The 17,268-nt window shown below is 34.0% G+C and overlaps 3 protein-coding genes across 3 annotated transcripts; 2 read left to right on the top strand and 1 right to left on the bottom strand.

Annotated features, from left to right (window-relative positions):
• The first annotated feature begins 2,950 nt into the window (after positions 1-2,950).
• On the top strand, positions 2,951-6,941 carry LOC130980801 (uncharacterized). The gene is made up of 7 exons (XM_057904442.1): positions 2,951-3,542; positions 4,199-4,339; positions 4,430-4,795; positions 4,995-5,237; positions 5,394-5,486; positions 6,203-6,403; positions 6,491-6,941. Exons 1-7 carry the CDS (start codon positions 3,216-3,218, stop codon positions 6,701-6,703), a joined length of 1,584 nt encoding a protein of 527 aa, XP_057760425.1. The 5' UTR covers positions 2,951-3,215; the 3' UTR covers positions 6,704-6,941.
• Positions 6,942-7,489: 548 nt separating this feature from the next.
• Positions 7,490-8,666, bottom strand: LOC130980802 (uncharacterized). Its single transcript, XM_057904444.1, has 2 exons — positions 8,349-8,666; positions 7,490-7,710 (listed from the first exon to the last, which is right to left on the bottom strand). Exons 1-2 carry the CDS (start codon positions 8,659-8,661, stop codon positions 7,532-7,534), a joined length of 492 nt encoding a protein of 163 aa, XP_057760427.1. The 5' UTR covers positions 8,662-8,666; the 3' UTR covers positions 7,490-7,531.
• A 5,005-nt stretch (positions 8,667-13,671) lies between these two features.
• LOC130982856 (metalloendoproteinase 2-MMP) lies at positions 13,672-15,167 on the top strand. Its single transcript, XM_057906975.1, has one exon. The coding sequence runs from the start codon at positions 13,737-13,739 to the stop codon at positions 14,856-14,858; it is 1,122 nt and encodes a 373-aa protein (XP_057762958.1). The 5' UTR covers positions 13,672-13,736; the 3' UTR covers positions 14,859-15,167.
• Positions 15,168-17,268: the final 2,101 nt, after the last annotated feature.

Here is a 17,268-nt window from a genome sequence, read left to right as displayed (position 1 = left end):
GGTAATTGCTATGCTTTCACTTCCAATTACACCTTCCGAATATGAAGTCACGTTCGCTTGTTGCACGATTATTGGTAGGCTATCATTGGTGGATGAACCACCATTCACATTTGACAATTCATCAGCCATGTGAATGATATTTCTACTTCTCAATCGCATACACCAAATGATACATAAATTTTTGACACACTTCAATTTAAAACTGTCTCACCAAGCGTGCCAATTTATTTTGTCGATTTTTAACAAATCAATGGTGGTTCAATATCTAATAGTTTGGGAGCGAAACCTACTCCTCTTTGCAGGTACCAGTTTTCTATAAGTGCATCACAGCGTCTCAAATTAGATAGGCATCACAATAAAGAATAAATAAAAAATTTGTAAAAGGATAAAAGAAGTTAAAAACAACAAATTCGAAAAGGAAATTAATCGAAATCGAAAAGGTTGCGTTGAAATTTAAAGAAAGTAGTAAAGGTGCCTTCGACTGGGTCAAAGGAATTTTGGCATGAAAATTAAAGGTACTGGAATATAAATTGCATTCAAAAATTAAATCATTACTTGAAACATAAATTTGCTTGAAAAAGTAAAGTTTACAGAAAAATAAATTGAAAAGATAAAGACATGGAAGGAACACTACAGATAATTAACTCGAAGTATACTCAGAAAGTCTCTGGGGATGTGAGTATGCGTGAGTAATTTTTGAAGCAAAGTTTCAACCTTTATTCCCTAAAACTTTCTAATATTTATAGTCTACTTCTGTAACCGATTATTAATTACACGGTGCTGTCTTATATGCGCACTCCCTGGTAACTGTTCCCGCTCTTTTGCTAATAAAACGTTACTCATCAATTCCTCACGTGGTGAAAGCCTTCAATTTCTCCACTTATGTAACCGTTCGATTCACTATTTCGAGCAACCATTTAATTTCTCATTCGAATACCTATTCGACTAGGCCCGCTCGATTTAACGAGTTTGAAATCGAATCTATATCAAGTAACTCCCAATTAATGCCTGCACGTGCACCTTTTCGACTTCTGCTTCTATCCCAATTATCTCTTTAATATTTCGAATTAGCTCATCCTAATTGAAAATATTTTTCGACTAACACATATACAACGCGACGACATTTTTGACTTATTTGTGTGTCAAGGATAAACAACGTCATTTACTCATCATCTAACGTGACAGGGAGGATGCCATCTCAGCATTTTATTTGTCTAATCATTGCCAGAAAGAGTCGAGGGACCTCATTGGTGCCCCGTGTCCGGACTTGAATCTAGAGGACTAGTATAGGTCATTTTAAATTTCAAGGACCAAAATAGATAATCGCGTGAATTTCATAGACCAAAATGAGGATTTAGTCTAAAATTTGAGCGAAGCTTTTATTGTTGTTGTTGGGAGTGGTGGGCACTGGACAATAAAAAGTGTGAAGAGTCCCAAAGAGAGAAAGAGAGAGGGGAGAGGGAGAGGAAATTAAATATAAGCGAAAAAATATATTTAGAAAAAAAGATAAGATAAAAATGTAAAATCAAAATTTGATGAAAATTAAATTACTAATTAATATTATTATAGTTTTTAATATATAAAATAATCACTTAATCTAAAGATTTTTTATTTTTATAAATTAAATAAATGTAATAATTATCAAAATAAATAATTTTAAAAATATTTACCAAAATAAATATTTTTCTCTTATCTCGTTTACACTGTAAACAAGATAATTTTGCATGTATCTCGTTTACAGTGATATATGTATTTTTTTTAAAAAAATTGAAATTAATAAAAAATATGAATAATATCAATAATCCAAACTTTTGCCATGTAATTAGTACATAAAAAGGTTGGTAGAAAATATTAAAATGAATATGTTTGATCAATTTTAGTCTATTTTAAATGATAAGAATTAACACGTTTACTTGAAAACCATTAAATTATCCACTATTAACACAATTACCTCTTTTCTAACTGTTCACTGTTTAAAAATTTAAAATATAATTTAAATACACGTCATTTATTTAATGACTCAATTAATATATGTCACTACTCTATTGGTATATAATATGAAATCTTTTTTACTTAAATTATATTTCAAATGTTTATGTACTCCCATGCAATAAATAAAATTTATATATACTCTCGTACAAAAAACGAAAAAAGTAGGTGAATATGGAAGAAATAAATATATTAATAATGTATAGTTAAAAATATATTTGTAACGGTACATTATTAATAGTGTATTGGGAATATATATATCGTTTACACGGTAAATGAGATAAACACGTATCGCATACATCGGTCTTATATCTCGTTTACACTCTAAATGAAATATATGCAAAATTATTTCAAGATAAGAGAGATATTTTTATTTCAATAAATATTTTTAAAATGATTTATTTTAGTAATTATTACATTTATATAATTTATAAAAATAAAAAATCCCTTAATCTAAGCCGTTCATCTCTATTTTTGATAGTTTGAATGAAAGATTCTATTTAGACCATTAAAATTCCAAAGATATTTTTTCCATCCAAAAATTCTCCTAATAAGAAAGTCCATCTTATGTTTGGTAAACAGTGAAAACATTGGTCTTTTTACCAGGATTCATCAATATGGATAGATGATGATAAAGTGTGTATGGTCATAGTTCAAAGAAGATATAGTGGTGAGTGGTGACCTTGCTAAAAAAAAATGTCATTAGTTTTTTTTTTTTCTCTCACGAGGAAAAAAGAAAAAGAGTAATTTAGAAATTCTATTTAAAAGAAAAAAGAAATAACAAAAGAGTAATTTGACATAATTTAAAATTGTTTACGACGAAGGACCATTAAGATCCAATATTCTAGTTGGTTCATTGAAGACAAAGGCTTCGACTTCTCTTTAAACACTTGAATCACGTTGTCTTTTACTTGTGGATTTTATTAGAATTTAGAAACCAGTTTTGTACTTAACGAACTGGCAACATCATCATCCTTTTCATGCCACGTGTCCGGATGAGTCCCACCAACACCGCATGCTATCACAATAATTCACCAAAACTTCCACACTTCCAAGTTCCAACCACTTCCGCCTCACACCACCACTCTCCCACGTCGTCGTCTCCATCCTTCACGGCGTAACAACCCAACTTCCCAAATCCCCAACCCCTGGAATGGATCAAAACCCCTAAAATCCATCAAAACCCAGTTTCTTGCGAAATTCCCAAAATATCCCCATCCAAATTCATGTCTCCCCCTCCTTCTTCTTCTCCACTCCGTTTCTTCTTTCTTCTTTTGTGGATTCTAGGGTTTTCGAACTTCGGCAGCGCTCTCAAGGTTCCCTTCAGAGTCAAAGATGTGCTCCCAGTTCTCCCTCACGGGATATCGTGGCCTGTTCTTAACAATTTCCACAGTGCCGTCGATTTGCTCCCTTCTTTCGTTGGATCGGTGAGTCCCACCAACGGTTCTATTCAGTGGAAAGGTGCTTGCTTTTTTGATAATGAAGCGAAACTGGAGTTCACCACAGGTGACAGGGATGATTCTGATTTGGGGGGTGGCGTTCTCTATCTCAAGGTTTGACTTTCTCTCTCTCGATTTTTATTATTATTTTTAACTTGCTTTGATCATTATTAATCATAATTGGTAGTGATTGCTGAACCTGTGAAGTGGAGTTTGTGTTAGTTAGGTTGAACTGTGTTTGATGATGAATTCATTGACGTAATTCAATTGAGAATATTGGTCATTTTTGTGGTTCCCAACTATAAGTAGAAAAGTATAACCTTTTTGAATCAGTATATAATCATAATCATAATCATTCTGTTAAAGCAAAAACTAGGTCTTTTTTTATTCATACTTCATATTTCTGTCCTAATTTACTCAGTGTGATCCATTTCAATAGTTGTTGACTGGTTGAGTAGTGAACCACTGAACTTTTTCTTTGTCAACTGATTCTTTTCCCCATGAAATTGTTTGTGTTATTTAACCGCTATAACCTAGATGCCTTTTGCATAAATTCAGTGTATACACCCAGTTTTTCATCTCTCTTTCTCACTTTTGGTTTACGGGATAGTTGATAGGATGGTTCTGGTATTGGAAGCTGGGAAGCTACGGATTGATAGATTAATTTGGAATATAAGCATCTATCTATCTACTGTTTTCCCCTCTTCTGCCCACTTTATATTATGGGATTGTTTTGTTCGTATATTGAAAAGATTTTTTGCCTTTCGCAGACAGCAGCTGCACACAGCTGGACCTGTATGGACCTCTATGTTTTCGCGACACCATACAGGATAACATGGGACTACTACTTCTCTGCTCGAGAACATACCTTGAAGTTTGATTCATGGGAAGAGCCTGCAGAGTTGGAATATGTATTTTCCTGGTTCCCTACTATGTTTGAAATTTCTTATACTTTTTAATCCCAAACTATAGGAAGTTAACATTTTCACTGAATTGATCAGGTAAAGCAGCATGGGGTTTCTGTGTTTCTCATGCCATCGGGGATGCTGGGGACACTGCTTTCTTTAATTGATGTTTTGCCTCTATTCTCTAACACTGCATGGGGTCAAAATGCCAACTTAGAGTTCCTAAGGAAACACATGGGAGCTACATTCGAGAAACGCGATCAGCCTTGGCGTGCAACGATTGATCCTGCAGATGTTCATTCTGGAGACTTTTTAGCTGTATCAAAGATCCGTGGTAGGTGGGGAGGTTTTGAGACCTTAGAAAAGTGGGTAACTGGTGCTTTTGCCGGTCATACTGCAGTTTGCTTGAAGGATGAAATGGGCAATTTATGGGTTGGTGAATCAGGGCATGAGAATGAAAAGGTATAGAATGTGGAGGACTTTAGATCTGTTCAACTGAATGCACTCACACAATTATATTTATACTTGATAGTATTCTGATCTTATTTGTTTTCCTAAATCTGTTCATATCATCAGTAGTGTCTGACCGCCAACTTTTTACCATTGATTATGTTAACACGATTGCTGATTATCTTATCTGGATGTCTGTCTCTGGCTACAGGGTGAAGAAATTATAGTGGTTATTCCATGGCTTGAATGGTGGGAATCAGCTCTCAAAGATGATTCTAACCCACAGATAGCATTGCTTCCACTTCATCCAGAGCTGCGTGCCAAATTCAACACCACTGCAGCATGGGAGTATGCTCGAAGCATGTCTGGCAAGCCATATGGTTATCATAATATGATATTTAGTTGGATTGACACAGTAGCTGACAACTATCCGCCACCTCTTGATGCTCACTTGGTATTAATCTTTTCATTGCATTTTTCAGTCTTAAGAATTATCGTAATGAAATTGAACCAGCAATTATGTGAAGTGCATGCTGATTTACCTAGAGGTGACTGTATTATATAATGTAAAAGCAGTGGAAGCTTGTTTCTGATGACTTGTTCTGTGCAGGTAATTTCTGTCATGTCTATGTGGACTAGAATGCAGCCAGCTTATGCTGCAAATATGTGGAATGAAGCACTGAATAAGCGGCTAGGGACTGAGGTATATCTTGATGCTGTTTGAAGTTTGAACCATTGGTGTGATAAAGAGTATCCATTTGCTTTGAATGTATTTTGGGAGTCAAATTGGACTCATAATTTTCATACATGAATATGTGGATGTAAGTTGTATGTGTGTGTGTCTGCAATCGCATGTTTCTTTCACTTTTACAGCTAATAAGTCACAGGCAAAACAAGTTGGCATCACTTGGGATAAGGTTCTGATTGGTTTCTGTTTTAATTTCCTATCGTAATTTTCAGTATTTCCTTTTTTTAGGAAGAAAACTAAAAACAGCCTGAAAATAGAAAAACACTGAAAGTTTTGAAACAGAAAATGAAAACAAAATGCAAACAGGCCCTTAGTTTGCCGATGACATCAAAGTATAACTGATGCTGTTCTATAATTTGATGATCATGGTGAAAAGAAGGGTTACAATATATTAATAAGAACTCTTCATACATGCCCTTCCTTTCTCATTGCATGCAAATTTGATCTATAAGGACTATCCTGCTTGAAATGCTTCACTCTGTTTCATTATTGAAGTGGAATTTGTCAGTTTAGGAATTTTGTGATATAGTTTAGTGATGTGTACAATATGCTGGCATAATTTCATTTCTTGAATGATACTGTATTGCACTGAGAATAAAATCTTTGAATAGTTCCTCATGACAAAATCCTTTTATTTATTGTTAATGCAATCTTATTGTATTTGCTTTCAGGGCTTGGATTTGCATGACATTCTACTAGAGACTGAGAAGCGTGGGATAGCATTTGATCAATTACTTATCATTCCAGAACAAGATGAATGGGTGTACAGCGATGGCAAATCAACAACATGTGTTGCCTTTATTCTTTCGATGTATAAAGAGGCTGGGATTTTCAGCCCCTTTTCTAGCTCAATTCAAGTAACTGAATTCACTGTAAGTCATACCACCTTAGTGATTAGAGGAATCCTGGTCATCATAATTGCTTGCTGGCTTATTAGTTTCATATTGTTTTTTCTTTAGATTCGGGATGCATACATGCTTAAGATTTTTGAGGATAACCAAACACGCCTTCCAAGATGGTGCAACAATGAGAATGACAAGCTCCCATTCTGCCAGATTCTGGGTGAATATAGGATGGAATTACCTGGCTATAACACATTGGAACCGTATTCCAATATGAATGAGAATTGTCCTTCACTTCCTCCAATTTATGATAGACCCTCACAATGTTAGGTACATCTCTTCTCCATGTCATTTCTATTACTTAGATTTTCTTGTTATCCGCAATTTAAGACTATTGGTAGTTGCTATTATCGAATTGTTTATAAACTTTGAAAAAAAGGATTGTGTGTATCTTACCCCTTTTTTTAAACTGTAGCATTGTATATACGACTTTATTTTGGTGGGTGTGCCGTGTGGTGTGATGTAATCTTCAATCAAATACTAGGACGATAATTGTGTTTCCTGAAAATCCTGATATATTTTACTATATTAATTTGGGTATCCCAAAAGTAATTTACTTTACCAAAAGTGGAAATTTAGAGGATGAAACATTCAGTTAATCGTATCATTTAAGGTGGTTCAAAACTATTTTAAGAGGTTATAAAGTTTGGTGAGAGTAAAATGTTTATGACTATTCAACTTGACTGTATCAAGCATCAACTGAAAATTTATGCTTGTTATTTTTAACTCTCTACTTTTATATATTTTTGGTAGTATTATATACCGTATCTTGGTACTATTCAAAAAAAAAAAAATTCTCAATTTACTTCTCAAGTATTTAAAACCATAGTTATCAGAACTGAACTGATAATCAACCCGGTCATATGATCGGGTCACCGGGTTGTTGGTTCAATCGGTAGGTCACTAATTTATCCGGTTAACTCGGTCATAACTAAAAAAATATAAAATTATATCAATAAAATTGAAATAATGTCTTAAAACTTAAAATGCGATTCTTACCAACATTAATAATCAAATATTAAGTCTTAAACATAACTAATAATCTAAAAGAAGAGTTAATAAACTAGTCTCTAGTATAAAATATGTTCTTAATTTAAATCAACAAGAGCAAGTTAAAGATAACACAATCATTAAATTAAGTCCAAGGGGTGAGCTCAAAGTCGGCATCAACATCTTCATTGGACAAATTAGGAGCTTGATCAACATTTCCCTCATTTTGATTTGCATCCATATCTTCCATAGCATTGTTACTTGGTCATCTTCCAAATTTAATTGAGCTACATTTGTGTATTTTGACAAATCAATATCAAGAATAATTTGTAATAGCAACTGACAATTAAAATATTCTAGCAATTGAAGAATTTACCAAGATCATCTAAAGTTGGTTGAATGGACATATTTGCCAAATCATTTTGTAGAGCATCAACCTCTTCAAGAGTTAAAACGGCGGTGAATCTTCCAATATCCAATTCGAATGATTATCAAATGTATCAAGACAAATTGGATCATAGCTTTGCTTTCTCATTAGATTTCTATATTATCAAGTTATGTAATTACTAAACTAAAAATTAAATTTTAATGAACAATACTTTTTAAAATTAGATAAATAATTATAGAAGATACTTTTGTTGTAGCCTCAAGTTATAATGAACGAAAACAAGATTATTAAGCTTTTGATGTTCTAACCGATTCCTCAACTTTGTGTGGATGTGTTAAAAAAACTCCAATTTCATTCATAACCAGAAAAACTACAAGTTTGACTTAAAACACGAATGACTAACTTTTGTAAATTTGGTACTCCAGTTCCATAAGATTTCCATCATTGGTCTTAAAATCAAAAGAGGCAATGCATTACAATTAGCTTTTTAAAATAAATAAACGAATAAAGAAAGATAAAATTAAATAAAATATTTACCTGGCATCACTGTGCTTAGTTCACGCAGTGCAGATTGTCTTCCAAATTCATCTTCAGCATTAGAATATATTCTCGTCTCACTTGTCAACTTAGTATTCAACTCTGGATCATCATATGAATATTTCTCAATTACATCTAGTAGACCAGAAGTGGTTTGCTTATGTTTTTCAAATTCAGCAGCATTGAATCGAAAAGCAGGGTTTAACCAATAGCCAACATGAAGAATTTTTTTAAGTTGTGAATCCCAACGAGTATCCAAAATTTTCAAGTAAGGCTCCACAATCTTCTTTTTTCGTTGAAACCTCCTCACCATCTCTTCTCTAGCCTTATTAAAAGCTTGATAAAGAAAATCCATTACAGCTTTATCTTCACTATCCACAATACGAAGCACACGAACAAGTGGCTCAGTAAGCTTGACAATATCTGCACATTGATTCCAAAACTTAGAGTCTAAAACTTGATCGACAAATGTTTTAGCTTTAGTTTCTTTAGAGTAGGCTGAGATTGTCCATTCTCTAGAAGTTACCATAGTTCTTAATGCATCTTTTTGAGCTAGAATACTCTGCAAAGCTATGAAATTGATAGCAAAACGAGTTGGAGCTGGACGAAGTATTTCTCGTCCACCGGTAAACTTCCTCATCAGATACAGTGGATGACAATGATTATATATGTATTTAGTAATCTTTGAAGCATGTGAAACTGTCTCACTGACTTCATTCAACTTTCCAATATCTTGTAACATCAAGTTAATACAATGTGCAGCATAAGGAGACCAATACAACTTAGGAAATTCAGATTCTAACAACCTTCCAACAGCAACATAATTTGCAGCATTGTCTGTCACTATATGAACAACATTTTTAGGATCGACAAAGTTGACAACATCCTTAAAAAGCTTAAACAATAATTCAGCAGTCTTGGAGGCATGAGAAGCATCAACAGACTTTAGGAAGATAGTTCATTTTGGACAATAAAACAAGAAGTTAATTAAAGTGCGCCTACAACGATTAGTCCATCCATCAGTCATGATAGTACATCCAGTTTGCTTCCAAATTTCACAATACCGTTCAATCATCTTTTTCACATCATCCACCAACTTACTCAACAAATACCCACGAACTCTACCAAAGTTTGGACCTTTATATCCTGCACCTATGTTTGCAATAGCATCAATCATTGGTTGGTAATATGCTGAATTAAGTGCATTAAATGGCACAGAATTGCAATAGCATCAATCATTGGTTGGTAATATGCTGAATTAAGTGCATTAAATGGCATAGAAGCATCAACCATCCACTTCGCAATGACAATGTCACATTTTTCCACAATTTTTTTACTTTGCAATACACTTTTTATCGTTGGTTGGGCTTCAGGTGTTGTTGAAGATGAAAAAAAAAAAGTCTCTATTCCAATATTTTTCCCATTTCCTAGCTGTAGGTGGTGGCAACCTTGTCCTTGAATGTTGTTGTTGCTGTCGTGCTTCAAGCTCTTCCATTCTATCAAATTCTCTTTCAACCTCATCACATGCTGCATAAATTTCTACATAATTTTCTTGAGTTTTCTTTTTCTTATTCATAAATTCTTCAATATTTTGCCCAAATTGATAAGCAACAGCAGATAGAACCTTTTTGCACTTCTCAACATCTCCTCCTTTTCCAGTTAAGTGATACTTAAATCGATTAATCCCACCTCCCCTAATAGGTTTGTCACAATATATGCACATCATAGTAATTTTTTCTGTTTTTTCCACAATTTGTTTACAATGATCCCAAGTTGGATCAGTATTTCCTCTATTATTATAAACTCTTTTAGTGGTAAGATCAGGGGTAGGAGTTGCTGATGATGCTTGTTCTTGAGATGGTGGCGTTTCTGATGGTGTTTGAGATAAAGACATTTTTAAAATTCTAGCATGAAAAACCAAAAATATTTTCAGCAACAAAAGATTTGCTTAAATCAGTTTTTAAGTAGAACAGCAACCACTACTATTTCACTAAAGTTCACTGATTCAACTAACAGCAATTCTAAACAAACCAACAATAAACAACAACAGCTATAAAAACCCACAGTAAATACAATAGCAGCAACCAGCAACTAAAAAACTAAATACCAACACAGCAACCAGCAACAAACAGGGAAAATACAGCAACCAGCAACAATACAACAGGAAAAATACAACAGCTCTATACCGATTACCAAATACCAACACAGCAACCAGCAACAAACAACCCTAAAAAACTAAATACAACAGCAGCAGCTACCAAATTCAAGAATAATTTTAACTAAAATTCGGACAGCTTCAACAACTACTCTAAAATATCAATTTATCCACCAGATTCCATAACAATATGTCAATAGCAACTAAAATATGTTCAAGTTCAACAACTCTAAAAATAAAATACAACAGCAACTGACCTGAGGGAGCAGAGGCACTGAGGCAGAAGGTGAATGCTTTATGACGACCACCACTTCCACCCAAATGACCCGAGTGAGCAGAGACTGAGAGTGACGGAGAGGTGAGGCCGCAGAAGATGAACGCTTTCTGAGTTATTTGATGAACACTTTCTGCCGCTGACGAGGTGAGGCCGAGACTGAGAGTGACGACAGAGTTACGAGGGTGAGGCCGTGACGGTGAGGGTGAGGCCGTGATGGACTACCGATGGAGAGACGAGGTTGGCTGGGGGGTATCGGCGGTGACTGGTGAGGGTTCGGCGGTAAGGGACTGCCAATTGATGAACTCAGACACTCAGAGTCTCAGCCATTAGGGATTTAGAGGCAATGGGGGGAAGGGGGGATTAGCCTAGGGTTTCATCACAGTTTCAACGAAGGGGGGGATTGAATTGGAACGGCGCTGTTTAACGATTTTTTAAAAAAAAAAAAAAAATTTCACCACTTGGACCGGGTCAAATTACCCGGCCGGATCACTGATTTTCATCAAAATCCGTCAAATCGAACCGTATTCTATCGAGTTCATTGCATGACCAGTTCAACGAGTGGTTAGGCTCAGTCAGGTGACCAGATAACCTGGTTTTCGGTCAAACTGGCCGAATCGAGCCAGGTTTGATAACTATGTTTAAAACCAAAGTGAATTTATTTTTTCAACTTCAATTCCTCCAAGATAGTTATCTAAATTACTTGAAAAGGAATTTTCGAAATTTTATATTAACTATGCACACAATCCTTATAAAAAACCTTTCTATGACCTGTACTTGATGTGCACACTATTTTTTTTTTATCATATATATTCCCCCCCCCCCCCCCCCCCCCCCCCTTCTCTCTTTTTAAGGGGTATTTACTTTGGTTTTGTTTTGAGACCCCTCTACAGCAGGCTTTAGATTTTAGAGCAATAAATCCAACGCTTGCTGCATGCTCGGGGAGTCGGGATGTAAGTGTGTTTATGGTAATGGTAGCAACTGTAATAATGTTTTGGTATAATATTGTTCAACAAAAAGAAATAGTTCTGCTTCATAAGAAGGAAAACTTCAAATTGCGCTAACGCTAGTTTGACCATATTTTATTGCAGTACGAAAAATGTATTGCTACGAAACTTTCGGAACCTAATAACCCACACGTAAGACATGATGCATATGCATGTAGCCAAAACCGTGAGGACAACAACGTTGAAAATATTGGACACTTACGTTATACATACGGTAGAGAGCAGGCTTCCATTGATGACATATGATTATGATTCCGTTCCACCATTATACGAATTCTTAGTTCAAAATTCTAGCTAAGATTTACTTGTAACAAACCAACGCTTAACAATGCATGACACAGAGACAATGGTCATTTATATAAGTCACCAAATATGTAAATAGGAACAAGAAAAAAAAAATCAAAATGTAAGTACATAAATCGTACGTACATAAAAAGGATATATGTGACCAGAAAAATATCGAGATAGAATTCAAACTTGATAGGTGAAATAGAAGCTGGGTTAGTTCACGATGTCATGATGTCTCTTCTTTACCGTAAGTTCATAACTTGAATTGACGGGTACTCAAAATTTGAAATTACGAGTTGATGGACATATTTTATATACGTTGATAAACTGATCGATAGGCTTAGCTTAATTTCGGTCAACGAGGGCCACGTAACCATTAACAACCCCCGTAGCTTTCGGACTTTTTCAGTCCTCCTTCCCCTTCTTCTCATCATTCACTGATTGGCTGTTTATAATTTATATTATTTATGAGTTACGTAAACTTTTGTTTTTTCAATAGTTTATTTAAAAGATATTTTTTAAAAATGGTAGCAGTTATTTGATAAATTAAAATAAAAACAACCTTTAATAAATATGCTATAAAAATTGTTTGGTGAAATTACTTTTAACGTTTAAAATGATTTTAATATACATAAATATAATAAATAATAAGAATATATATATATATATATATATATATATATATATATATATATAAAAAGTTATGTTAGATTATGAACTTTAAAAAACAGTTTTTTTAAACAAAAAGTAGAAGTATATAAATTTTTTTTATTTGTCAAATATACAGTAAGACTATGTTTTTCAAAAGTGGAAACATTTCTCCAAACATTTTACTAAATCAGACTTAAAAACTATATTTATTGAAAAATAACTCAATGTATAACTTTAAAAAATTAAGATATATATACAAAAAAATTATATATGCACGAAAAATCAATTAATATTTATATATTCAACTAAAAAAAAAATCACCATGTATATTATTTTATATATTTTTAATTTGAAACATTTTTTTCTTTTGTTATTTATATCGGTGCCATTGTAATCCACTTTTATTTCTCTATCCAAATAGAAGTGACATACAAGAAGAAAAAAAAGTAAATCAATAGAAGCATCTATAATACTATTGTCGTCCCTTTTGGGTCTTGTGAAGTTTGTGAGCAAAAAAGAAAGAAAGAAAGAAAGAAATGGACATTATCAAAGTCAAACAAGGCCACCCTTGTTTTATTCGTAGTTCTATATAGCCAGCAGCATAATTGGTACGTATAGTATTGGTAAATTCAATGATAATAGCAAAGTGTCTTTATCCCCTATACTTTATTAAGAGGGTCTTTTTCTCCATGGGATAACAACAAATGCAAAACACAATGCCAATTGTCAAACGGCGACGTTTCCAAGAGCGACCAATCTTCCGGGTACTTACCTTACCTATTTGCCCAACCGCGGGAATCAATAGAACTTTTCAAAGCCGCATCAAAAATCAAACTAAAAACAAAAGCAACAATAATTAGACGAAGACTTCAAAGTTTACATCCCTCTCATGTGAAAATTGACATCGTCAGCTCTTTGCTTATTCCTACCTGGTATAAAAATGGAAACTCAAACTATATCTTCACATTACACTAACTCCATTTTCATTTTCTCACTAATTACCTAACACTAAAATGAACAATCAACACATCTTCTTTTCTTTATTAATCACTCTCTTTTTCCATAACACTCACTTTCCAGTCTCGGCTCGTATGTTCCCAGATCCATCATCTATTCCGGGGTGGCTCTCCAGCCACGCGCCGCCTGGCGTTTGGGACTCGTACCGGAACTTCACCGGCTGCCAGCGTGGCAAAACATACGAAGGCCTATCCAAAATCAAAGACTACTTCCACCACTTCGGGTACATCCCCAACGCACCGCCGTCCAACTTCACTGACGACTTCGACGACGCGCTGGAGGCTGCCGTCAAAATCTACCAGAAGAATTTCAACCTCAACGTCACCGGCGAGCTCGACGACGCAACTCTTAGCCAGATCGTCCGGCCACGGTGCGGCATCGCCGACATCATCAACGGCACGACGGCAATGAACTCGGGCAAGTCCGACACCAACACGACCGCCACAAGCAGCACGAAGCTGAAATTCCACACCGTCGGACACTACACGTTCTTCGACGGGAAGCCGCGGTGGCCGGAGGGAACGACGGAGTTGACCTACGCGTTCGATCCAGGCAACAACCTCGAAGACGTCGTTAAGAACGTTTTCGCCAGAGCATTTTCGCGTTGGTCGGAGGTAACGACGATAAACTTCACTGAAACAACGTCTTTTTCAGACGCCGACGTGAAGATAGGGTTTTACACGGGGAACCACGGAGACGGAGAACCGTTCGACGGCGTTCTTGGAACATTGGCGCACGCGTTCTCTCCAACGGACGGGAGGTTCCACCTTGACGGTGCGGAGGACTGGGTTGCTTCCGGCGATGTGACGACGGCGTCGCTGTCGACGGCGGTGGATCTTGAATCTGTTGCGGTGCATGAAATAGGGCACTTGTTAGGGTTGGGTCACACTTCTGTGAAAGAAGCTATAATGTACCCTACGATAACTGCGAAAACGAGGAAGGTGGAGCTTAAGGATGATGACATTGCTGGTGTTCAGAACCTTTATGGTTCAAATCCTCACTATACTGGTACGACTACCATTTCTTCGCGTGAGACCAGCAATGGCGGAATGCACGTGGGGTCCATGTGGGGTTTGGTGATTCTATTGGTCGTTGGGGTTGCACATTTGGTTTTGTAATTTGTAGACACACCTATTTTTGTATTTTTATTTTTAAATTAGTTAGGTAGGTGTAGGGTAGAGTTTTATTTAACTATTTATACGGGTATACAGATTCGCATACAGTTTTTTTTTTTAGCTGGTATACACAGACTATACTTGCCTTTGTATGATTGACATATACTCCACATTCTTTGTGTGAATTTATATATTGTTCTCTTAACAAAAATTGTTATCATTTTTTTTTTCGGTATTGAGTTGGGATTTTTTTTTTCCGGCTCCCCATTGTATACCCAATTCAATAAGTTAAAAATTAATCAGTTGTGGACATATCTAAAGTGAAATTTAAATTTTTTATATTTTGTTAAATAAACTAATAAATTAATTATTAGGTTTGATGGATATTATAACAAAAATTTTATAATTATCTTCGTGTAAAAATATTTTTTTTATTTTTAAATAATAGATTATATAGTAAAATTTTAATATTTATAAAAATGTTATTTTTATTTAAAATATAATTAAATAAATAAATCACACTTTTAAACAAAATATTTTTATAAAAGGATGTTTTTGTTATCTTCAGAGTAGTTTCCATTGAGTTTTGAGCTCTTCTCAGTTCTCACCGAAAGTCATGCTTTTATACTTTTCCATTGTTTCCCTGGAATAAAAGTGAGGTAACCTTTGGAAAAGGTTTAGCTATCAATATATTTTTTGTGTAAGTCTGGAACGTACCATAAGAAACATTACTCAAACATATCCAAGAGAGAGAGAGAGATCTTCCGCTCCATTTAGTGGGAACTCAGGATCTTTGGGATAGATATGATTTTACTAATAACCCGCAAAAGGCACCATCGCATGAATGCATGCAGTATAATCACATACACAAGTAAAGTAACTGGTTCTTCATCATGTTCGATAAGTTGTGATAACTGACCTTTGTCCTTGAAGTACAATTAACTGTGATCTCATTGCCCTTAGATTCCAATATTTCTCCTTCAATCCAAGCTTCATCAAGGTCCTCAATCCAAATATGAGATCCAACTATGAAATTTAGTTGAGCAATTTGTACATTCAATAAGAAATGTGTTTGTACAAGTGACCAATACATTAGAAAGAAACTAACACAATGACAAGTTGTAAATAATTACCATTGTTAAGGGAATGCTAGGTTTGAGGTTGAATTGATCAAACAACCTACAATACAAAAAAAAAAAAAAAAAACAATATTTGTAAACAAAAAAATTATTATAAAAAATCAAAATTTTAAAATAAAAGAATTTTGTAATAAAAAAGAGTCGTTGCAGTATGTTCCGTTACAAAAAATTTTTGTAATAAAAAATAGAACTGTTATAATTTAAAATAATATTTGTAACAAATTTTTTTATACAAAAAACCAAACGTCGTTATAAAAGTAATAACAAATTTTGATCTTTAAAATATTTTTGGTAGCAATATATTTTTTTCGTATCATAAAATTTTGTTACAAAATGTAACTTGATTTTATAATATTTTTTTTAATTACAAAAGTAAAATATTTATTTTGTAATAATTTTTTTAATACAAATTGCATACATAATTTTATCAAATTATTTTTTTAATTAACTAATATATTAATTATTTACTGAACAAGTCAACATTTATATAATATGTAAAAATATACATAATTCAAATATGCTTCATTAACTAAAATTGTTTTAAAACAAACAAACATTAGTGAGTACATTAATTAGTTCTACAAGTTATATTTCTAACACAAGTTCAACCAAAAGTTAAAAGTCTAACATAGATTAGAGTCTCTATGAATCAAAATATTCTTGAGCCCTCAAAGGTAGCATGTTGTCACCATTTTAGCACTCCTGTAAATAAGAAAACCAAAACAAAAAATTAGAAACAAGATATAACACCAATTATAATTTTTTTCATTAACTTTTATCCAAAATGTTTAAAAAACTTTTGGCAGAACCTCCCCTAAAATTTAGATATTTTCACCATCTACGGTTTCATAAAAAATAACCAATTTACTACTTATTTCTCAGCCAATAAACAACCAAATTTATCAAACCAAATAATAGGACATTTGTCATTTCTCAACCATGACACAAGTAAAATGTAATAAATAGATCTATATACAAATTAAACTATAATAATAATATATAAATCATTTAGAAATATGTATTAAAACCATAAACAATTTTAGAAGTACCTTTAATTGTCTAGTTTCTTTCATTATCAAAGCGTCCTATGAAAGAGTTCACAACGGCTTGTTGAGCTTCCAATTGAGCTTTCGCTCGAACTAATTCTTCCTCTTGCCATGTTCGTTGCTCTTCAAGTTTTTCTTTGAACACATCTATTTCCTTTGTTAGCTCCTCACGGTCTTGCATTGCCTTTTGAAGTTGTGTTTGAATCCTTAACTTAGATTTTGAAGCCT

The sequence above is a fragment of the Arachis stenosperma genome, chromosome 5, assembly GCF_014773155.1.
Source record: "Arachis stenosperma cultivar V10309 chromosome 5, arast.V10309.gnm1.PFL2, whole genome shotgun sequence".
Taxonomy (NCBI): domain Eukaryota; kingdom Viridiplantae; phylum Streptophyta; class Magnoliopsida; order Fabales; family Fabaceae; genus Arachis; species Arachis stenosperma.
This window is presented reverse-complemented; position numbering and strand designations above follow the sequence as displayed.